This window comes from Lytechinus pictus, chromosome 10 (assembly GCF_037042905.1).
Source record: "Lytechinus pictus isolate F3 Inbred chromosome 10, Lp3.0, whole genome shotgun sequence".
Lineage (NCBI taxonomy): Eukaryota > Metazoa > Echinodermata > Echinoidea > Temnopleuroida > Toxopneustidae > Lytechinus > Lytechinus pictus.
Window position 1 is genome coordinate 2,223,219 of NC_087254.1, and position 21,037 is coordinate 2,244,255.

Here is a 21,037-nt window from a genome sequence, read left to right on the forward strand (position 1 = left end):
GGGTGAATATTGCGATTAAATGTCACTACACATAAAGCAGATGAGTTGCTTTATGCTTGCATATGAATATCTTAAATATTTGTGGACTTTACATCTTTTTGTCAAACCTATTATATATTTAATATATGTTCGGTATAATTATTACAATGCTACTTTATTTTCATTGGTCATAGAAAATGCAAAATAAATAGCTTTAAACTATCTACATAAACACTAGAATTCAATTAATCTTATCAGTTAGAATTCTTAATGTAAATTTTAATTTACTACCATTATATTGTCAAGTGAACTGTTATATTTTCTACAGAGTCAAGATTGAGTTATCCTGGGTATGGGACAAAATGGGTTAAGAATACTTGTATCATATTATCTATTTCATTTGAGATAACTGCCCAGCATCTATCACATCTCATATTGCAATCAATTTTCTTTACATAAAGCAATCTATTCTTTTAAATGGATGATCGATCTAGACCCTATGGCAGTATCGTCATGAGAGTCATCACCATGACAACACTGATGCATCTCTTTTCTCCTGTTAATCATGAACATTTATACACCTTATGTGAACAGCCACATTGCTTGGCTGTCTTGTATGTCCATAGTATTATAGCAAATATTCAGAACTTAATCGGAAAGTTCAGCAAAAAGGCTTCAGAAAATGGTTTTTAAAAAGTCAGTGGAGTGATCCAATGCTGAACATCATATTGAAGCCATTTAGTGGATTCCAAATTTGTGACAGGACTGCTATAGAGTAGTCATCCAGCATAAACTAGCATCAAATGCACTAAACACAGCGTCAAATTGCCATCATCTATCTACGACCCTGTTCTCATTACCGCCCTAAAACTAGTGTACTAGAAACTACTGTAGTGGAAACTAGTTTAACGTGTAATGCAGGGCGCGACAAACCCGCTTGCCCGCTTGCCCGGGGCAAGTGAAAATGACGGGCGGGCAAGAATTTCTCAAAGTCAATTGCCCGATCGGGCAAGTGAATGTTTTGAAAATAAATGTCAGTGATAATCACAACTATCTCTCATATATTGTCAAACCAGTCAAAAAACAATGGAAACTGATGTAAAATCAGCGCCAAATACAGATAATTTATCGCGAGGTACCTCGTTCGAAGAACCGTGCCATCTCATCTCACGTTCTATGTGCGCATGCGCTACTATCTTGCGCAATTTGCCGATGCAACCCCCCTCCAAAAAAAAAAAAAAAAGGAAAGGCAAAAGTGGCTAAAATTTCACTTTATTAATTTTTAAATACATGAAATGGACGTCTATTTTTCATATTACCTTGAGATTGTTTTGATCTAGTTGGAAACAACCCCCAAAAATGAAGAATATTAAGCTCTTTCTTGACTCTGATTTTGATGATGTTACGCTCGGTAAATGTTTTTTCTTACTGTTGTCCCACATGTAGACTTTCATGGTGTTGACCAAGTATAATGTTGCAACACCATGAAAGTCTACATGTGGGACCACAATATAAAAAAATAGTGACCGAGTGTAACATCATACTAGTATTACGATGATGAAAAGACAAGAGAGAGGTGAATATTCTTAATTTTCTTGATAGTTTCCAACTAAATCAAAACAATTTCAAGGAAATATAGAAAATAAATGGCATGGATTCAAAGATGCAAAATGTGAAATTTTAGCCATTCTAGAGTTCAGTTGGTGAAGGCCTTTTTTTTTTTTTTTTTTTTTTTTTACATCATAAAACGATCTTTTCCAGAATCAAGAAAGAGCTGAATATTCTTCATTTTCTTAATATAATAGTTTCCAACTAAATCAAAACAATTCCCAGGAAATGTGGCAAACAGATGACCATTTATGGATTTAAAGATGCAAAATATGTAATTTTAGCAACTTTTGGGGAAGTTTTTATTTTTATTTTTTTTTTACTTTTTTTTTACCGTTAACGCCCATTTAGATCTACTAGTACTATAGCAAAAGTTTTTTTTTTCTTCAAAATAAACGTAATGACTCAGGCCTACTTTGCTGAAAATATACTTATGATTATAAATGTGTGTTCTTTACTGTACATGATTCTCAATTGTTTTTATTTTTATTTATTTATTTAGTACCGTCGTAAAAAAAAATAATGAAAGAAAATAATTAAAACAAATTGGGCAAGCAGTTTTTTCTATCGGGCAAGCAAATATTTTCATCACTTGCCCAACAGGGCAAGTGATGAAATTTTTTTTTGTAGAGGCCTGGTGTAATGAGATGGTCGAAGCGGTCTTGGAAGCGATCTTCCAAACCAGTTCGGTACACCACCTCGCGATGTAGTTTTCAAGATCGTTTTGCCTCATTAAACTGGTTTTAGAGTAAGTGAGAACACAACCGTTCTTCAGGAAGCGATCTTCACACAAATTTTGAGTGCCCTACTCCACACACTGTGTGTAGAATATCTGTGCTGCGGTTTCAAATTTCACACGAAACATGTCACCTCACTGAGGGCGTTCCCATGGCAACAACGCCACTTTACGTGAAGTGGTTTTGAAAACCACTTTCGGCTGATCAAATGGGAACGCTCACGAAGCGATCTTCCAAACTGGATTTCCTGAACCGATTTCCAGTAAACTAGTTTTAGAAAGTATAATGAAAACTGTGTCTATGTCAATAGTAAGACTCTTTATTTGGATACATTCTTATTGTAACCGTGTTTTCTTTAATACAATCCTGAAACTTTAACTACACATAGATCAGTCATCCCAGCAGCACTAAAAAAGCGATATCATACTCTAGAGAAGGCATATATGAAAGGAGCTGCATCCCTGCCATTGCCACTGAAGTCTATATAATATAGTGATATGAAATTCAGCTGTCTGTGATTGGTATGTCATCAATCATAACTATCTACAGATAACAAGAAACCAAGCCAGATGTCACCATCCTTCAGGGTTATGAGGATAACCGCCAGTTGCTACAACGTTTATGTAACATATGATTACACTCTGTGTGGCATGTTGATGTTCGCTTGCAATGTAAGGCAGAGACATACGGTATCTCATGAATGGAGAATCAAATGAGATGTAGAATGCAAACTACATGCCATAAAGTGTGCACAAATATTGCTTTAGACAATACCATGTGCAGACCCTGGATCTATCAAATTCTTTTATTCATTCAAGAAAACAATCATCTTACCTATATGAAAACAGCAAAACGATATTTGAATTTTCATTCTCTTTATTTCTTGGGGCACTAGAAATCTTAAAATAAGAATAAATCTTAATAATAAAATCTAAATTTTTATCTAATTCAGTAGATATTGAAGCAGGGATAGGCCATCAAACATCACGTCTGTGGATGTTCTTTTGATTGGCCTCAATGCCCCACTCATATGCACTTTGTATCTTTTTTAAGAAAAGGCCCAATAGAAATATTTTCATTATTATCATTATTCTTATTTAACCCTGTAGGTTTGTTGTGCCCCCCCCCCCTTTTTTTCAATTGATGCTGTAATATAGAAATGTGCCCAATAAATAGTGGCCTTTCCCTAACAATATTGAAATTAAAGCCCTGTCCAAGAAGTAGAAATGACTAAGAGACCATTCTCATTACGCTTTCTAAAACTAGTTTACTGGAAACCGATTCAGGAAACCAGTTTGGAGGATCGCTTTGCTAGCGTTCCCACTTGATCACACGAAAGTGTTTTTCAAAATCACTTCACGTAAAGCGCTCTTGATGCTATGGAAACGCTCTCAGTGGGGTGACACGTTTTGTGAAATTCGAAACCGCAGCATAGGAATTCTACACCTGTCGTGTGGAGTAGCGCGCTCAAAATGTGCGAAGATCACTTCCCGAAGAACAGTTGTGTCCTCACTTACGCTAAAACCAGTTTAACAAGGCAAAGCGATCTTGAAAACTACATCGCAAGGTGGTTTTCCAAACTGGTTTGGAAGATCGCTTCCAAGACCACTTCGACCGTTCTCACTACGCGTTAAACTAGTTTCCACTAAACTAGTTTCCAGTAAACTAGTTTTAGGAATGTAGTGAGAACAACCTCTCATTGTATCTAGGTACAAATTTGAGGGTTCATTTGCAAGAAATCTGAAGAAAGGATCTGATTCCTGAAACTAGGTCACCATTACAAGGTTCACAAACTATCTGAATAATTGCTTCTTAAGAATTATGATGGAGGAGGATCTATTTTAATCTAACCAGATGTGTGTATCTAATTCTTGTTGACCTATAATCTCCCTTTAAAATGAAAATCACTTTTGAAGATTACGATGGAAGTTGTAGAGCCGACGAGGGTAGACGAATCTGAATTATTGAGCGAGTGATTAGGGTTTAATAACCTCATTATATAGTTATTAGGATCTCTGATGCATTTTAATGCAAACAAAGCTTCATGAATAACTTCAATTAGGTGGGTATCTATATTGATCAAGTTCTACTCTGTTGATAGTTGCTCCATGAATACAAATAGGAGTCATATTTTTAAAAGGTCAAGTCCACCCCAGAAAAAAAAAATCTCCCTCATCTGAATAGAGACCAGGGGCCCGTTGCATAAAACTTTTTACCTGAGAAAACTCAGGTTATTTTTACCGGAGTTTTTGCCCTGTGTTAAAGTCAATGGCAGAAATCAGACTAACCTTAGTTTCCAGTTTTTACCAGAGTTTTCTCAGGTAAAAGTTTTATGCAACAGGCCCCAGGATGTGCATATAAATCTTTTGTGAAATTAACTTTAAAATGTCATAACTTTCTTATGTTACGTCTGATTTTGATGAAAATGAAATTTTCAAGGTTATAATCACTTTGTCTTCAAGCATTTGGTATACTTTTCAGATAGTCTAATACCACATGGGCAAAACACATTTGGTCTACTTGGTCAATTTGGACCAATTACCTTTTGGTCTAGATACTACCCTTTCCCTAGTACCAACGTAGTCTAATTCCAATTTTTAGTCTTATGCCCCGTTGGTCTATTTTCCACTTATCATTTTGCACTGCATTGAATGAAAATTTGGCTCATAAAAAGTTCATCTAACCATGATATAGACTGAGTTGTGTAAAACCAAGTGATTATTAGATGAAATTGGGAAGTCCAACGGGAAATTCCACAAAATAGTAAATGGGCTAAATTGCAATTAGACGATTGGTTAGTAAAGGCGGACTGGGATTGGATCCTGAGGGATGAGACCATAGATAGAGCAGGTGAAAACCAACCTTCAATTTACCAATAGGTGGTTTCAGACCCTCTCGAAGTTCGTCAGTTCCAGGTATTTTCTGATCGGGGTAAATTTCCCAATCAGAAAATACCAGGTAATATTGGCAATGTGAAAGCAAATTATGCGTAATCTCCCCGAAAGAAAATACCCACTAAATAGTAGGTACTTGTCAAAATTACGAGAACTTTCGCGGGGATTTTTCCAAGGTCGCAGGTATTTTTGCAATGCGAAAGCAATTTACGGGAACTTTTAGCCCATGTGTAGTTGGGCGCGGGCGCCTTGGGTGGCTGCTGATGAGCTAGTGATTTTGAATCTCGCGCCTTGCTTGCTTCTTAGACCATACTGCGCATGCTCGTAACTTCAGGAACTTATCCCGAAGGATATGTTTCAGGGCGGTGTGAATGCAGGAATAATCAATGGGTATTATTTAGCCTAAAAAAGTAATTTAACAGGGATTCTTATGATCAAGGCGGTTTGAAACCACCTTAAATATGAATAACCTACCTTATGACATCACTATGGCCATTCTTAGCCGCAAGGTGTAGAGGTGTATGCATGGTAACACCTGTATGTGATGTGTTTGCTATGAGAGTGGTGCAGTGCCTTCCTTTCAGCAGTAGCTCTGCCACACTCCCTTTCCCAAATTCTGCTGCTAGATCCAAAGGTGTCTTTCCTTGCTTGTTCTTGGCAGTTGGGTCAGCATCATACTGAAGTAATGCTTCAACCTAAAAAAAAAGGATGAAAACAAACAAGGTGGAATATTCAAGAAAAAGATATACAGGTGTATGTGAAACAAATATATTAAAAAATTGAGAAGCTTGAATCTCAAAGGAGTTTACTAATTTTTAGATGAAATCAAATCACACTACTATCAGATATTACAAAACTTAATGAAGAATTTTGTCCAAAGTTAAATTAGTGTACAGCCCTTCTTCTGAAAAGTCTTCAAAGACATAGGGCCTACGTAGATTGCAAAAGGGTAAAAATAAGGAACGAACAATGAATATTCAAATTTTGTCTGTCATAATTTTAGTTTTCATCAGATAGATGTGTAATATGGAAGTGTTGAGAGCCTTGACTAAGCGGTGCCCTCTACAGTCAAAGAGTGCACTAGGTCACTCCCACTTGAGAATGAATCAATCTTACTACCATTCCCATTCGGGTACAACTAACCTTCACCGACTTATTAACCTTTGAACACAAGCAATGGGGTCTGGTTTACGCTTACTCTTTGAATCAAACCAAGTACAATACTAGATACTACACCTCAGGTTCTATAGACAGGTTGTATTCTCATAAAACATTTGTAATATTCAGGAAAAGGTAATACTTTTATTGAAAACATTCACACCCATCCCTGATTTTGAATTTGACTATATCAAACTGCTCCTCATCCGTCACCTCACATTCACCACCCCCCCCCCCCCACATTCACTGCAGCATTTTGGAGATGCCTATCATTACTTGTCCCTAAAAACATTATTAGTTTTGAATTATGATGCCTCTTTCTCACTTTCGTAACAACCCACCCCTAAAAATAACAATCAATCAACAATAATAAAAGTAATGAAAGAAGGGATTAGACAAGGACCACATCCATGAATGTCAATAAATGGTTACATAGATTGTCTGTGTGACTTTATTTTTCAAACTTTTTTCAAACTAAGTGCAAAGTACAGATTAAAATCATGTAGCATGCTCACACTATCATACTGGATCATGTCCCAAACTCCCATTGCCACCCCTTTCCAATTTGAGGCTCACGTACAATTATCTGGGGTCTAATGTTCAATTTCCCAAATGCTCCGATTCCCAGGCGATTAAAGAAACAAATGACTTTATGATATCAATTCAGGTCATTTACAGGTAACCCTCTGCAAAGAAAACAGACAAATACAATCTTATGTTTCACCTAAACAGTGACAAATGATCCCCAAATGAATGTACAACAACAAGAGAACAAACAGTGTATTTTGTTTCATTCCACAATCAGAATTCAAATTAATGCTGGATTTCTCCAGAGGACTCGTAGCCTTGTGAACCTCTGAAAGTTGTGAGAAAAAATGTGGAAAGAAGTCTGTTCTCACAAACGTCTTTGAGTTGGATATTATCAAGAATAAATCGGAAACAGGGAAATGAACTACTTTCCTGTATGGTCACTTTGGTTAAGGTCTGAATATCAATCGTTTCTGGAACCAATTTACTTGTCCCAGAACAACTGTGGCATTCTGAATCCCCAAAGTTTTAGAATATGTCAAGAGCCAGCTGTTCAATTCAGAATGGTTACTGGTATTCTTGCTAGGTATGAATGAAAGTAGCTGACTTGAAAAAGTAGGCTTAAGACAAAACTATGAATTTTGCCTCTGAAAGGTAATGCAAGGAGCAAAGAGAGCAAGCAGGTAAGAAAAGGATATATATGAACAATGCTCTAAATTAATAACAAGGTGGTTCATAATCTTTTGACTCCTAGATGACCTTTGATCTATTAGGACGGTCTGCACCAGCCCGGATTTTCAAATTAGCGCACTATTTCTGATCCGGCAAATTATCCTGATCTGAACAATCTCAAGATTATTGGAGACGCAATTATTGCACTAGTTCGCAGGATTAATCTTGAGATTGCAATCCCAAGTCAACTTGGGATTATTTGCAAAATAGCGCGCTATTTTACGAATTATCCTGCTAATTCGCAGGTGCAGACGCACTCTGGATTATTATATTCACAGGATCAGACCATAATGCATCAATGCCTCGCTCAAGCAGGAATCGCTCTTCTTGCGATGGTGAAGCCGGGGTTTCTTGAATCTCAAGATTAATCCCGAAGAGGGCTGATTGTGCTAAAATCTTGAGATTGAGCAAACTCGGGCTGGTGCAGCACCGCCTAATGGCCCTCATGAACACACCAGTGATATTACCATTGACCTTCTAGAGAGGTCCATCATGGTATTATCAAATGATTATTTTGATTTTATTTGATTTATTGCTTTCTTTTGCATTCAAAACATTTGTATACAATACAATTTTCATTACGTATGAAACATAATATATCAGTAATTGATTTTGGTATGAATCATTAAGAAAGAAAGAAAAAAAGTCATTCGAAACAAATATGATCTACTACCAACAAAGAAAATTTAACATTTACACCATTTGTACCAAGTGTAAACACAATTGATGCAGAAATAAAGAATTGAGAGTAAGTTGAACAAAAGCTAAACATTTTTTGTAACAGACTAACAGGAAAAATGATCACTAGGTCTCTGCGAAACTGCAGACGAGACAAAAATAGCAATACACATACAGAAATTGAGATAATTTTGACCAGACCTGCAAGCTAGAACTTCAACATACTGCTCCTAATAAATGCATTTGTGAATCCTCATCCAACTGTCTGGTTTTCAGTTCAACATATGTGCTGAAATCCACAAACATTCTTGATGATTATGATGTAATTATCAACAAAAAGCAGCGTAACAGTTCACTGACACTACATTGTCACCATTGCCATTAGCTAGATCAGACTTGGTGGCGATAGTCATCAGCAGTATAAATCAACAAACAACTAAACAAAATTAAAATGATGATTAACTAAAGTGATGAACAAAAACTGCAATGAAAATAATAAGGTGTCACACCATTGGGTCTCAACTGTGATGTATCATTGCTTTCTGCAATAAGATAAACTGTAAAATGTTATAATGCACTATAAATTCACATCTAATTTTGATTAAATTTCAGTGTTATGGTTGTTTCGTTGTTCTCTATTTATTCAAATCAACTTTTTGTTGCCAGGGCAGACTTGATCTTTAAAACAATACATACTTTATAGATTTTTTTCATGTTGTTTTGTAACATTAACATAAAAAATTGATTAATTTTTTTTTAATAGCTTTGATTGAGTCTACAGCTTAAACACATAATTTGTATAATATAAAAGAAACATTGAAGAGCAACATTCTGTATTCATTCATATTGAATTTTGTCTATAATTAAACAATATTGATGTCTACCTCACAAGTTCATGAACTCTATAAGTCCAAACAAATAACATTTCTATTCTTGATTGTTAGCTTAATGTAACCTCTTACAGAATACATTTTTAAACAAACTATTCAAACTATTAGGATCTAAATCAACCGGTGGCTTAGACTGTAATCAATTTATAAATAGATTCCAATATTGCAATAGATTCTAATTATTCATTTATGTATCTATTCATAAGCTGAAAAAATAATACTTGTAATTTCTTTATAATTCAATGGAATCTACCAAATTCTTAGTTGATTGGGATCCTAATAAATGTTTTTTTTTAATGTTGAACTATTTCAAATAAAACTAGAATATCAATATAATCAAAGATATCACACCAACGATAATAGGTTTTAAATGAAGTGATTATTATTACATATCAATTTTATTCACATGCATGTTGATGTTCTTTTAGGTCTTCAAACTTTCCAATGACAAGATGAAAATTTATGTCAATGTAATAAACAGATCTTTCAATCATTCTTTTCAAGTCAACAGACCATTTCAAATTCTCAACTTGAAAGCACACTCTACAATTGTGAAGTATTTGAAAGGGAATGGAGTGACTGAAAAATGATATTATTTTTTGCTTCATATTTCTCTCTTCTCCTCCACCATAAACAGGTGTCACATGACATCATTATGACAATCTCAGACATAACAACCCTGACCTATTACCAGTAACAGCAGCAGTTACATCAAACTGCACAAGTCTGTCAAAGACTAGACAACACAGTTCCACCTACATACGAACCAGACTAGACTAGAGGTCTTAGAACTTGGGCCCTGCGGATATGGGTGGAACTGGGGACCCTCCTCTTCCACTTCCTCCAACCTCTTGGCACTTTAAAGATCGTGTTTACACAAATCTGAAAGTCCTTGCCTCAACTTCACCTCATTTGCTTCTTATTATCCGGAGCTTTGATCCTGACCCTCGACCTACAACCAAGCCCTTTATGTCTGTTCTCACGATCAAAGATGCACTTTAACAAATCCTTTACAATTCAACAGTATGCAATGCACATACTTCACTTCGTAAATATTTTTGTCATCCATGAAAAAAATGTTATATTTTCATCTTCATTCTCGACGATATCATGTTGATTATGATAATTACATTTAAATAAGAAATCAATTCAAAGTCATTTGAAGCTGTTATTTTTTTCATAAGTGTATTTTACTTGTCATCTGTTAGGTGCTAAGGAAATAAGCAATCTGGGCTTTACTGTCAAGTATTTTTATCCTCTACATTCAACTTCTTATGTTATATCTGATCAATAAAATCAATCAATCTCTAAAAGAATCATATTGCATTTGGGAGCCTAAAGAGAGCTTTGAAGTTAAAATGAACTACTTTCTTTCCAGTTGTGATTCAACTCAATGTAATTCAACCGGGGGGGGGGGGGGGGGGGGGGGTACTCAAATTATAACATGATACCTATGTGCCGCGCCAACTCAACTCGAAAATGGGGGCTCTGGAACTAAATCTTGGTCTTAACAGGGGTCTCCGGAACGGCTCTTGGATCAACGATTGCTAAAAATGCAATGCTCTGGAACAGACTACACAAAAACGGGGGTCTCCGGAACTCATTAGATCGTAGGCGAAAAACGCGTGCGTCTTGCTAGATTCATATCGTGCCAGCGCAAGTTAGCTGCGGGCGGGAGCTTCGGCGGGCCGGCATAATGGCTCCGCGCAGATCGAGCTCGCCGCTCTGACCAGCTGAGTGATCAGGACAGGCTCTCTCTGGAGCGAGAAATCACAAATTTGAGGGTCTCCGGAACAGGAAAAAAAATTGAATTTCTATAGCTTTCTGAATTGGTCATGCTCTGAAACAGAATTTTAGGCTGAAAATGGGGGTCTCAACCGCGGCACATACAGTACATATCATACATTTATACCGAGTACGGTACCCCTCCCCCAGAACCACTTCATATTAAGTGTTCTTGTTGCTATGGGAACACTCTCAGTGGGGTCACATTTTTCGCACAAAACTTTAGAAAACGCAGCATAGTATCTATCCACTGTGTGTACTTGACACAGACATATTTCCCATTGAACGTTACAATGGTTTCCATTAAACTGGTTTAAGAAAGTAGATGAGAACAGGGTCTAGCAGTATGAGAGAATGTATATATAACAGGTTACAAATTATTGGTATCGGCCATGTCACATTTACTTTTAATGATATATTTTTTTAATTTGTCGGTTTAATATGGTTCTAGCTTTTCAATAGAAGGTAAACAGGGATTAAGGCAATGTCATCAAGATATACTGTGTACAAAATAGAAAAGACAACGGGAGGATTAAGGAATATACTAGTAAAATGTAAGCTGTAATACAAAGAGGCATTGAGGAAAATTGAGTTTTAAAAGTGTCTCTGCATTAAAATTCTCAGAGACTCTTTCCATTTCAAGTATGAACAAGGCCAATACCATTTCCCTATTCTGATAGCACCATGAAGGGCCTACATAACAAAGCGTCATCCAACAGAAAACCAGTGTGAACAAGCCCTATGTTGACTGTTGAGTCTAAGATCCAGCCATGACTTCAGGCATGACCCTTCCTTACACTGAGGGGGTGGGCTCGGCCCACACACAACAACACCAATCCCCAACCTGCCAATCCCAGACGACAGTCAATCCAATCACTTCTACATAATTCCACATTTCAACCGATCCTCAACACCCCTACCCCATCGACGATACCCCGTCTGCATCTATTATTGCGCTACCATCTTCTCCAAGAGACAGCGCCGTGAGAGTGACGAAGATCGTGTTGCCTCCTTGAGGATGCAACCATTTTGTAACATGGACCTCAAGTGTCCGTCCAAGCACAAAACACATCCACATGAATCCATGTCAATGGATGGAATGCGAGGGACCCCCTACTACTTTTGTTGGATGCCTCTCCATTTGATGAGGTTAGGGGATGGGAGAAGACAGCAAATGAAACATTATCTTGATGGAAAGAGAACACCACAAGTCAGCCTTTCTAGGCTGGAGGAAAGAGTAGAAGACAAACATGGTTAAAAGCAAAAGCTGTGCCTGCAATATCTGGCTAACGAGAAAGGGTGCCCGCCAGTATTTCCAGTGGATTTTCTTCAGGAACATGGGGAATTCTGGAATGGGGAGAGGAAGGGGAGGGGGGAGTACTGCAATTGCAAAGTGGACACCATGGAAATACATGGACTCTCGCAATGAACCCTTGACAAGTATCATTTCTCAATCAAGGGAGGTCAATGAGGGGTCTCGGGGGCTATCAATACCGCAAAGTATCTTTTCCCCACTATAAATAATGCCTCAAATATCCCATTTTCATGATAAGCCTATCAACAGTTGAAAAATATACCCTTTTCATCGCTTGTACGTCGCTTGACCATACATTTAAAAAAATACTTTTGTGTATGAGCATGGTTTCCACCTTGTAGACAGTGGACCTCCCCCCCCCCCTCCCCTCCCCCTCCCCTCCATGGGGGTAGGTTATCATTGAGGCCGTACTCATTACGCTTTCTAACTAGTTTACTGGAAACCGATTCAGGAAACCAGTTTGGAAGATCGCATTGCTAGCATTCCCACTTGATCACACAAGTGGTTTTCAAAATCACTTCACGTAAAGCGCTCTTGTTGCTATGGAAACGCTCTCATAGGGGTGACGTGTTTCGCGCGAAATTCGAAACCGCAGCATAGGCATTCTACACCTGTCGTGTGGAGTAGCGCGCTCAAAATGTGCGAAGATCGCTTCCCGAAGAACGGTTGTGTCCTCACTTACGCTAAAACCAGTTTAACGAGGCAAAGCGATCTTGAAAACTACATCGCGAGGTGGTTTTCCAAACTGGTTTGCAAGATCGCTTCCAAGACCGCTTCGACCGTACTCACTACGCGTTAAACTAGTTTCCACTAAACTAGTTTCCAGTAAACTAGTTTTAGGAATGTAGTGAGAACAGCCTCATTCATGATACTTTCTCTTATGAAAACCAATCTTGCTTTAGCAGCTTTTCTGGTATAGAACTTACCACTGAGTAGCTACCATACTGTGATGCAAGGTGTAGAGGTGTCTCTGAATCTAAGGACATCTCATTAGGATTAGCTCCAGCCTGTAGTAGTAATCTCACTGGTTCTAATTTTCCTTGCCATGCTGCATAGTGAACAGGTCTCATTCCTAATCAAAGCAAAAAAAAGTTCAAAATAAATATTTATTGTTTTAATACAACAAAGAGGTTTCATTACTAAAAAATAAATCAGAGCTCATTGTATAAAAGTTAGTACCATTGTGGTAACCTTGCTTTCTAAATATTATTACCATGGTAACAATACTCAACAGCCAGTCAAAACCAAGAAAAAAAAACTTGATAATTGTCAAACTTTCATTATTCATTCATTTATTTACTTATTTTTATTTCTTTCAATATTTTCCTGGGTGGTGGATTAATATCGAACAACAAGTCAATTTCCAACTGGTTAAATATCAGTTCTCATTTCAATATTTTAAACTTGAAGTAATTGGTAAATTACTAAAACAAGAATATTAAACCAGCCATGAATCTGAATACATGTAAATTCACAAATATATCAATTCTCTTAGGAAATATGTATTAAGCAATAAATGAAAATTACCCCACATTCAAATTTGGTTGAGACTTCTTATACCCCTTTCATAAACCCAATAAAACCCAATTATGCGGCTAATAGCAGCATAATTTGGTCGTAAAATCAGAGGAGGACAAGAGTTATCCGCATTATTCTGATGCTGCTATTATCCGCATAATAGCGGCATCGGGACAAGATTTTGAGTTTATGAACGTATTTCCAAATAATGCGGATAATTGCCATGGTGCGGTCACAAGGTCACCCTTTTCCAACACAACCCCATCGGAGGGGGCGTGTCCAGTTGTCATGACGATTATCCGCCTTTTTCAGGACGGGCGCTCGTAAAAATAATGCGGATAATTTTCGGAGTTTGTGAACGCAATTTTTATTGAATTATCCGCATTACTCTTAGGCGGCTAATTGGAGGATAGGTTTTATTGGGTTTATGAAAGGGGTATCAGTTTAAGAATTTGAGCCTTTTCGAGTCAAATTCAGTAGAGCTCAACAGTTAAAACATTTGGGGTTTTTCTACCATTTATTAACCTTACCACAAGAAAGCAACATTAAAACTGGGAAACAGCCAAAAAAAACTGGGTAAACCAGGAAGCATGGTTGACTTCACATAATGTCAATAAATCTATTTGCTGAGCAAACTTTATATTAAAATGTTCATGAACCTGTCTTAAAATACAACAGCAAACAACTGAAGGATCAAAATGTGTTTTTAATTCATTTTCAATCATCTGCCTATATACACTCTATGCAGAAAACTTGAATAAGTTTTATTGTCAATTTCAAATCTGCTAGTTATGCATTTGACTCTCAAAAGACCTTGTTATGCAGGATGCATTCAATGTAGGAAGGATGGGTGTACTATTCATGTACATGTAGCTTTAATTTTCATCAGAACATATCAATTTCATTTTCAAAGCTAGCATACAATTCACGATCAATACATATGAAGAAAAACATTGGAAAGGGATGAAGGTACTATATGATTAAAAGTTTTTTTTCTTCATATTACGAGTTTGAAAACATGACTTATTGTGTGTAGTCCCATCCATAGGACTTTGGCACCTGAGCTCTTGATCAAAATAAATCCATTTGAGTGAAAATAATCTTTGAGCCACACCATGTTTACATCCCTCTTCAATGGAAAATGGTTGAACTTCTGAACCCTAAAGCAAGCTTGAATAGAAACTCACATTTTCTTAGCTTTTGTCGGCAGTATTACACTAAACTGTTCCATTTCTTACTGCCAAATTTAGAACATTTCACAAACACCCTCCTCGCAAGGTTGCAAATTTATGGAATTTAGTTTTCACAAACATCGAGAATTCATGTGAATATGTGCTTATTTGCAACAACAAAAAATCACTATTCAATTCATCAAAACAAAACCTACAGAAAAGGCGGTGCTGCACCATCCCGAGTTTGCTCAATCTCGAGATTTTAGCCCGATCAGCCCTCTTCGCGATTAATCTCGAGATTCAAGAAACCCCGTCTGCACCATCCCACGAAGAGCGATTCCTGCTCGAGCGAGGCAACAAGCCCGATATTACGAGCATGCGCACTTTCGGATCTTGGAGTTTCAACGGCCCGCGCTTTTGAATAACTTCCCGCGATCGCAAGCAATGTACTCCTTTCCACTTTCGCCGAATTCAACCGGTGTTATGCAACATTCCTCTCAGCTCAGCGAGTGAAGAAGTGATGTATTCTTCGTTAAATATGATGGCGGAGTAGGAGGCAACGACAGAGAGAGAGAGGGGGAGAGAAGGAGGAAAGAAATGCTATTTGCTCACATTTTGCGAAGGAATAAGACAACACTGCTGTCAGTGTTGTTATTGAATATGACCATCGTCGATGAGCGCCTCCCCCTTCGGTCTGGTCTCTCCCAAAATCCATTCACTGGTGGGACACCATCGTTGCTTATGAACGCTATTCGCATGTATAAAGTTGACTTCCGCACGTGTTTATGTTTTGACCAAGGCGGAAGTGGAACGCGAATTGCATTATGGACTGACGTCATGAATAAATTACCCCGAGTCCAATCTCGAGTGCGTCTGCACCGACGAATTAGCGGGATAATTCGTAAAATAGCGCGCTATTTTGCAAATAAACCCGAGTTGACTTGGGATTGCAATCTCGAGATTAATCCTACGAACTAGCGTGATAATTGCGTCTGCACCGCCAACTATCTCGAGATTTTTCAGATCGGGATAATTTGCCGGATCAGAAATAGCGCGCTAATTTGAAAACTCGGGATGGTGCAGACGGCCCTATAGAGGAGACATATTTTGAAATAGTTTGACACTGGAATGTCAAGTCATATTTCTGAAAGTGTACACAAGAACAATTGGGCAACTGCTCACATGACACAACAAACGCACACAAGAGACTGCTATTATTGGCACATTAGTGGCTGATGCCTTTTACAGGTGTGAATAATGGCTGGGTAATTTAGGCCACTAGCCAGCAAGCATTGACCGCTCTTGACTCAGAAAATTTTGAAGTCGGAACAGTGTGACCACCTGCCTTTACTGAGGCTATATTGCCTTGAGTTTCAAGTGTTGAACGACAGTTGAATGAGAGAATACTAACAGTAAAAAGATATTTCCCATGCATGCATGAAATACAGCTACATGTTTCAATTCGATTTTGAGATTTTTGCAGAAAATGATAGTACAAGTCCTATTCTATTCATAACTAAATTTCTAGGCAGCAATTTATTTTAGTTTCTGAGATATGAGGGGATTTTCACGGCGATGACATACAATACAGCCTATTCCTACTACTGCAAACTTTTTTCTTTTCAAACAAAAATACATGGTGTAAGATAGCGAAAATTATTGAATAACTGGAAGTATTCTCTATTCCAGCTCTCAATTCATGTCAGATTGAAACAGGTGACATGCGTCATTTGCGAAGTTATATGAACTTTTATTTTAAGTATCAATTGTTTCGGTTCAAGATATGTTTTTATTTTTCTCTTAAAATGTTACTTTGAGCACTTCTCTGTGAAGATTAGATATCAGAAATCTACAAAATCTAAACCTTTTTTTCAGCCCAGTCCATGCAAGAGAAGTGATTTTATATCAGAATTGATATAATTTAATTATTTGAGGATCAAGCACCAATCAATATCAACCAACAGGTTAAATCACTGAATTTATAAAATGAGAAATATTTCTTTCAAATCATGTTTAGGACATACACATTCACATATGAACTGGAAAAGTGCCATTCCCCCTTTTTTTTCGGGGGGGGGGGGGGTTACAAAAACTTGAAATAAGCTTAAGTTTTGCAATTTCATATCCTAGATATCTGTTTGCATCTGTGCACTGTAAACGAGTCTGGGAAAGTCTGAAGGTAAAGCTTTCATAATGACCATCAAAGCAATTGACCTTTGACACTCAGCAAATGACCAGTACCATGTAAGAACGATTACATCTCATCTTAGCACAGGTATTTCAATCCAGAGCTTCAACAAGAAATGTAAAACCAGCTAAGGTCAGTATAATCCATACCCCATTTATAAATAAAAGGTATTGTTATGGTCTTCCTTATAATAATACCTTCACTCATACAGTGTTCTGGTTGGACAGCCATGCAAAGGATATAGCTGACTGCAGATCAATGGAGAATCCTTTCTCATCACTCTTTCACCTAAGTGCTTTACCTGCCACATTCTTAGGTTCATGATGGAGTAGTGGATTCATAATGAGACAGGGTTTGAAAGCATAAGACATCTTTGTTTGATCAAGAAGCTACTTGGTTTGATCAGTTTGCTCGCATCCACTTTCTCAAGTTAAAGGTAAATGCTAGTTTTGGTAACGATATCAAAATGAGTTTGTACAGAATCCAATGAAATGACCACCAAAGTGTCTGTTTGTATAAATAAAACGCATGTGCCAAAGGATTCTGGAAGAAATTGTGTAATTGCTGAGAAATCAGCAAATAAGCACAGGATTCGGGTAGAGCGTCGGGCCCGACGCTCAAAGCAATAATTATACACAGTCCCACGTGCGCTTATCTGTGTTGGGGAAGTTCAGTCTGAACATTTTTCAGCGTAGATTTCAAGATTTCACAAAGTTCAGTTTATGTAACTGTACCAGATCTAGATCATCGATGATATACTGACAATTAAGCCTGGTTTTACAGACTTTCTCATGAAATCAGTGTTTACTGCAACTACTGGAATTTCTCTTTAATGCCTCAAACTAGATTCTTGGACCGTATTTTCACTGGATTAACACGCTGCATAATATGCTATATCAAATCACTGATGTATTCATGCCAAGTTATTCCGCAGAAAAAGCATGTGTATTTCATTACACATCAAAACCTTTAAATTCAAGAATATTAAGTGCAAAGATGTTTTGGATTATGTAAAAAAGAACGACAAAACTTTATTTTTTCAGCCTATTACACCAAAAGAGATTATAGAAATTGTCAGTGGGTTTAAGAATAACACAAGTCCTGGATATGATGAAATAACAATCAAAATTCTTAAGAGAGTTGTTCATATTATTTGCATACCACTATGTTCTATATTTAATGCTTGTCTTGCCATGGGAGTCTTCCCAGATCAACTTAAAATAGCCAAGGTTGTACCTGTGTTTAAGAATGGAGCCCGTGAAATTTCAAAAAACTATCGTCCAATTTCTGTTTTACCAATTTTCTCTAAGGTTTTTGAAAGATGTATATACAACCGTTTATTAAATTTTATTTCTGAGTGCAATATTTTAAATGACAATCAATATGGCTTTAGGAAAAATCACTCCACTGCTTCAGCATTAATAGATTTTATTCACAAGGTAGTAAATGCTCTTGATAATAAGAAAACAATGATAGGTCTTTTCCTTGACCTGAGCAAAGCTTTTGAAACGTTGGATCACATAATACTATTACGTAAATTGTTTCATTATGGAATTCGTGGTAATGTTCTTAAGTTATTTGAAAGTTATCTTTGTAATCGTAAACAGTATGTCACTCTTGCCAACAATAAATCTTCACTTCAACAAATCACTTGTGGGGTTCCCCAAGGGTCAATTTTAGGACCACTTCTATTCACTCTATATATCAATGACTTGCCTAACGTATCAAGTGTTATCAAATGTATTTTATTTGCAGATGACACCAGCATGTTCATGTCCCATAAAAATCATGATTTTTTACAAAATGTATTCAATAGAGAACTACACAACATATCCAACTGGTTCTTAATAAACAAGTTAACTTTGAATATCTCCAAAACACATTTTATGATTTTTTCAAATAAAAAAAGAAATGATATTGATATAAATATTCAATTAAACAACATTCAGATTCAAGAGGTGTCTTCGTTAACATTCTTGGGTGTAACCGTTGATAATAAGCTTACTTGGGGTGAACATGTTGGTGTCATCTGTAACAAGATTGCAAAAAATGTTGGTGTATTATACAAATTATGCAGCTTTCCTAGAGAGATTTTAATTCTTTTATATAATACTTTAATTTTACCTTATTTAAATTATTGCAACCCAGTCTGGGGAAATTCTTTCAAATGTCATATCAACAGATTATTTCTTTTACAAAAAAGAGCAATACGAATAATAAATCATGCCCCATACCTTGCCCATACTCAACCAATATTTTGTCATTTGAGAGTACTAAAATTTGAAGATATAGAGGCTGTTCTCACTACGTTCCTAAAACTAGTTTACTGGAAACTAGTTTAGTGGAAACTAGTTTAACGCGTAGTGAGAACGGTCAAAGCGGTCTTGGAAGCGATCTTCCAAACCAGTTTGGAAAACCACCTCGCGATGTAGATTTCAAGATCGCTTTGCCTCGTTAAAGTGGTTTTAGCGTAAGTGAGGACACAACCGTTCTTCGGGAAGCGATCTTCGCACATTTTGAGCGCGCTACTCCACACGACAGGTGTAGAATGCCTATGCTGCGGTTTCGAATTTCGCGCGAAACGTGTCACCCCACTGAGAACGTTTCCATAGCAACAAGAGCGCCTTACGTGAAGTGATTTTGAAAACCACTTTCGTGTGATCAAGTGAGAACGCTAGCAAAGCGATCTTCCAAAGTGGTTTCCTGAATCGGTTTCCAGTAAACTAGTTTTAGAAAGCGTAATGAGAACGGCCTCATATTTAAGTTCAACATTGCAATTTTCATGTACTCTCGCCATAATAATGTTTTACCAAAGACACTGTTGCAATATTTCTGTACAAATAGTTCCATACACATGCATATGACTAGGAATGCATCAAACTTTCACTTGCCATTTTTTAAAACCTCTTTGTATAAAAAATCAATATTTTATCAGGGTCCTGTCATTTGGAATTCCATTCCTTGCCAAATTCGTAACAGTAAATCTCTAAATGTTTTCAAGAAGAAATATAAGACTTTTTTACTGGATCATTATCATTTGCATTAATATTGTAGGCTCTTGTATCGTAGTTTTGTTTTTGTCTAGGGTCTGTACGGTATTTTGTTTTCTTAATTTTTAGTATAATTGTGTTATTTCAATTTATTTAATGAAGTATCTTGGGTTGGCGTTTATAAGGCTCGTCCTTTTTTGCCACTGCCCTCACTCATGTTAACTGGATTTTATTGTATATTCGTGTCATCTATCTTATCTGTTTATATGTTTGTACTTTGTTGATTTCTTTTTATGAGTGAAAAATAAATACGAATTGAAAAAAAAAAAAAAAAAAAAAAAGAATATTTGCTAAGCTCAAAAACTTGTAAAGAAACCCACACAGTTCGATGTGCTATTGATACGGAGTTACTGCTAGACGTACTTATACTGGCAACGTCCCACAGCTCCAGATTGGATGCTTGACGATCTGTTCATTAAGATGCTACATTTATGCACAGCACTGTACACTCTCAAGACTGGAGGAAAAGATTACATGAAGGCTCGGGGAGATTTCGCCCCCGAAATGCTCAAAATCTGCAATGTTCAAACTTTAGGCTGTGGGTGTGAAAAGTAGCCCCTGAAAGTTAAAAAAAAATAACCCAGCTAAGGACAAACTTGCTTTTCTCATACAAAATTCAGTCATCTCGGACTATTGGTAACCATTCATGAGCAAATATCTCTGACTGGACAACAGCATTAGCTGCGTTGCCGCTAGAACCGTCCTTTGCTTAGCTGGGTTTCTTTTCTCATGATGACTACTAACCGCCTGACTTTAACACTTAGACTAACACCTCAATAACCCGCCTAACCCTGTTATTTTGCAG

The 21,037-nt window shown here is 37.0% G+C and overlaps 1 protein-coding gene across 1 annotated transcript in view; it reads right to left on the reverse strand.

The window, feature by feature from the left end:
* The window catches only part of LOC129269732 (caskin-2-like), a 30,532-nt gene extending 17,158 nt beyond the window's left edge, over window positions 1–13,374 (reverse strand). Inside the window, exons 1-2 of the mRNA XM_064105117.1 lie at window positions 13,231–13,374; window positions 5,693–5,913 (exon numbers count right to left, since the gene is read on the reverse strand). Of these exons, the coding sequence (XP_063961187.1) occupies window positions 5,693–5,913; window positions 13,231–13,374 (365 nt within the window). The remainder of the gene's footprint in view (window positions 1–5,692; window positions 5,914–13,230) is intronic.
* Between the last annotated feature and the right edge of the window lie 7,663 nt (window positions 13,375–21,037).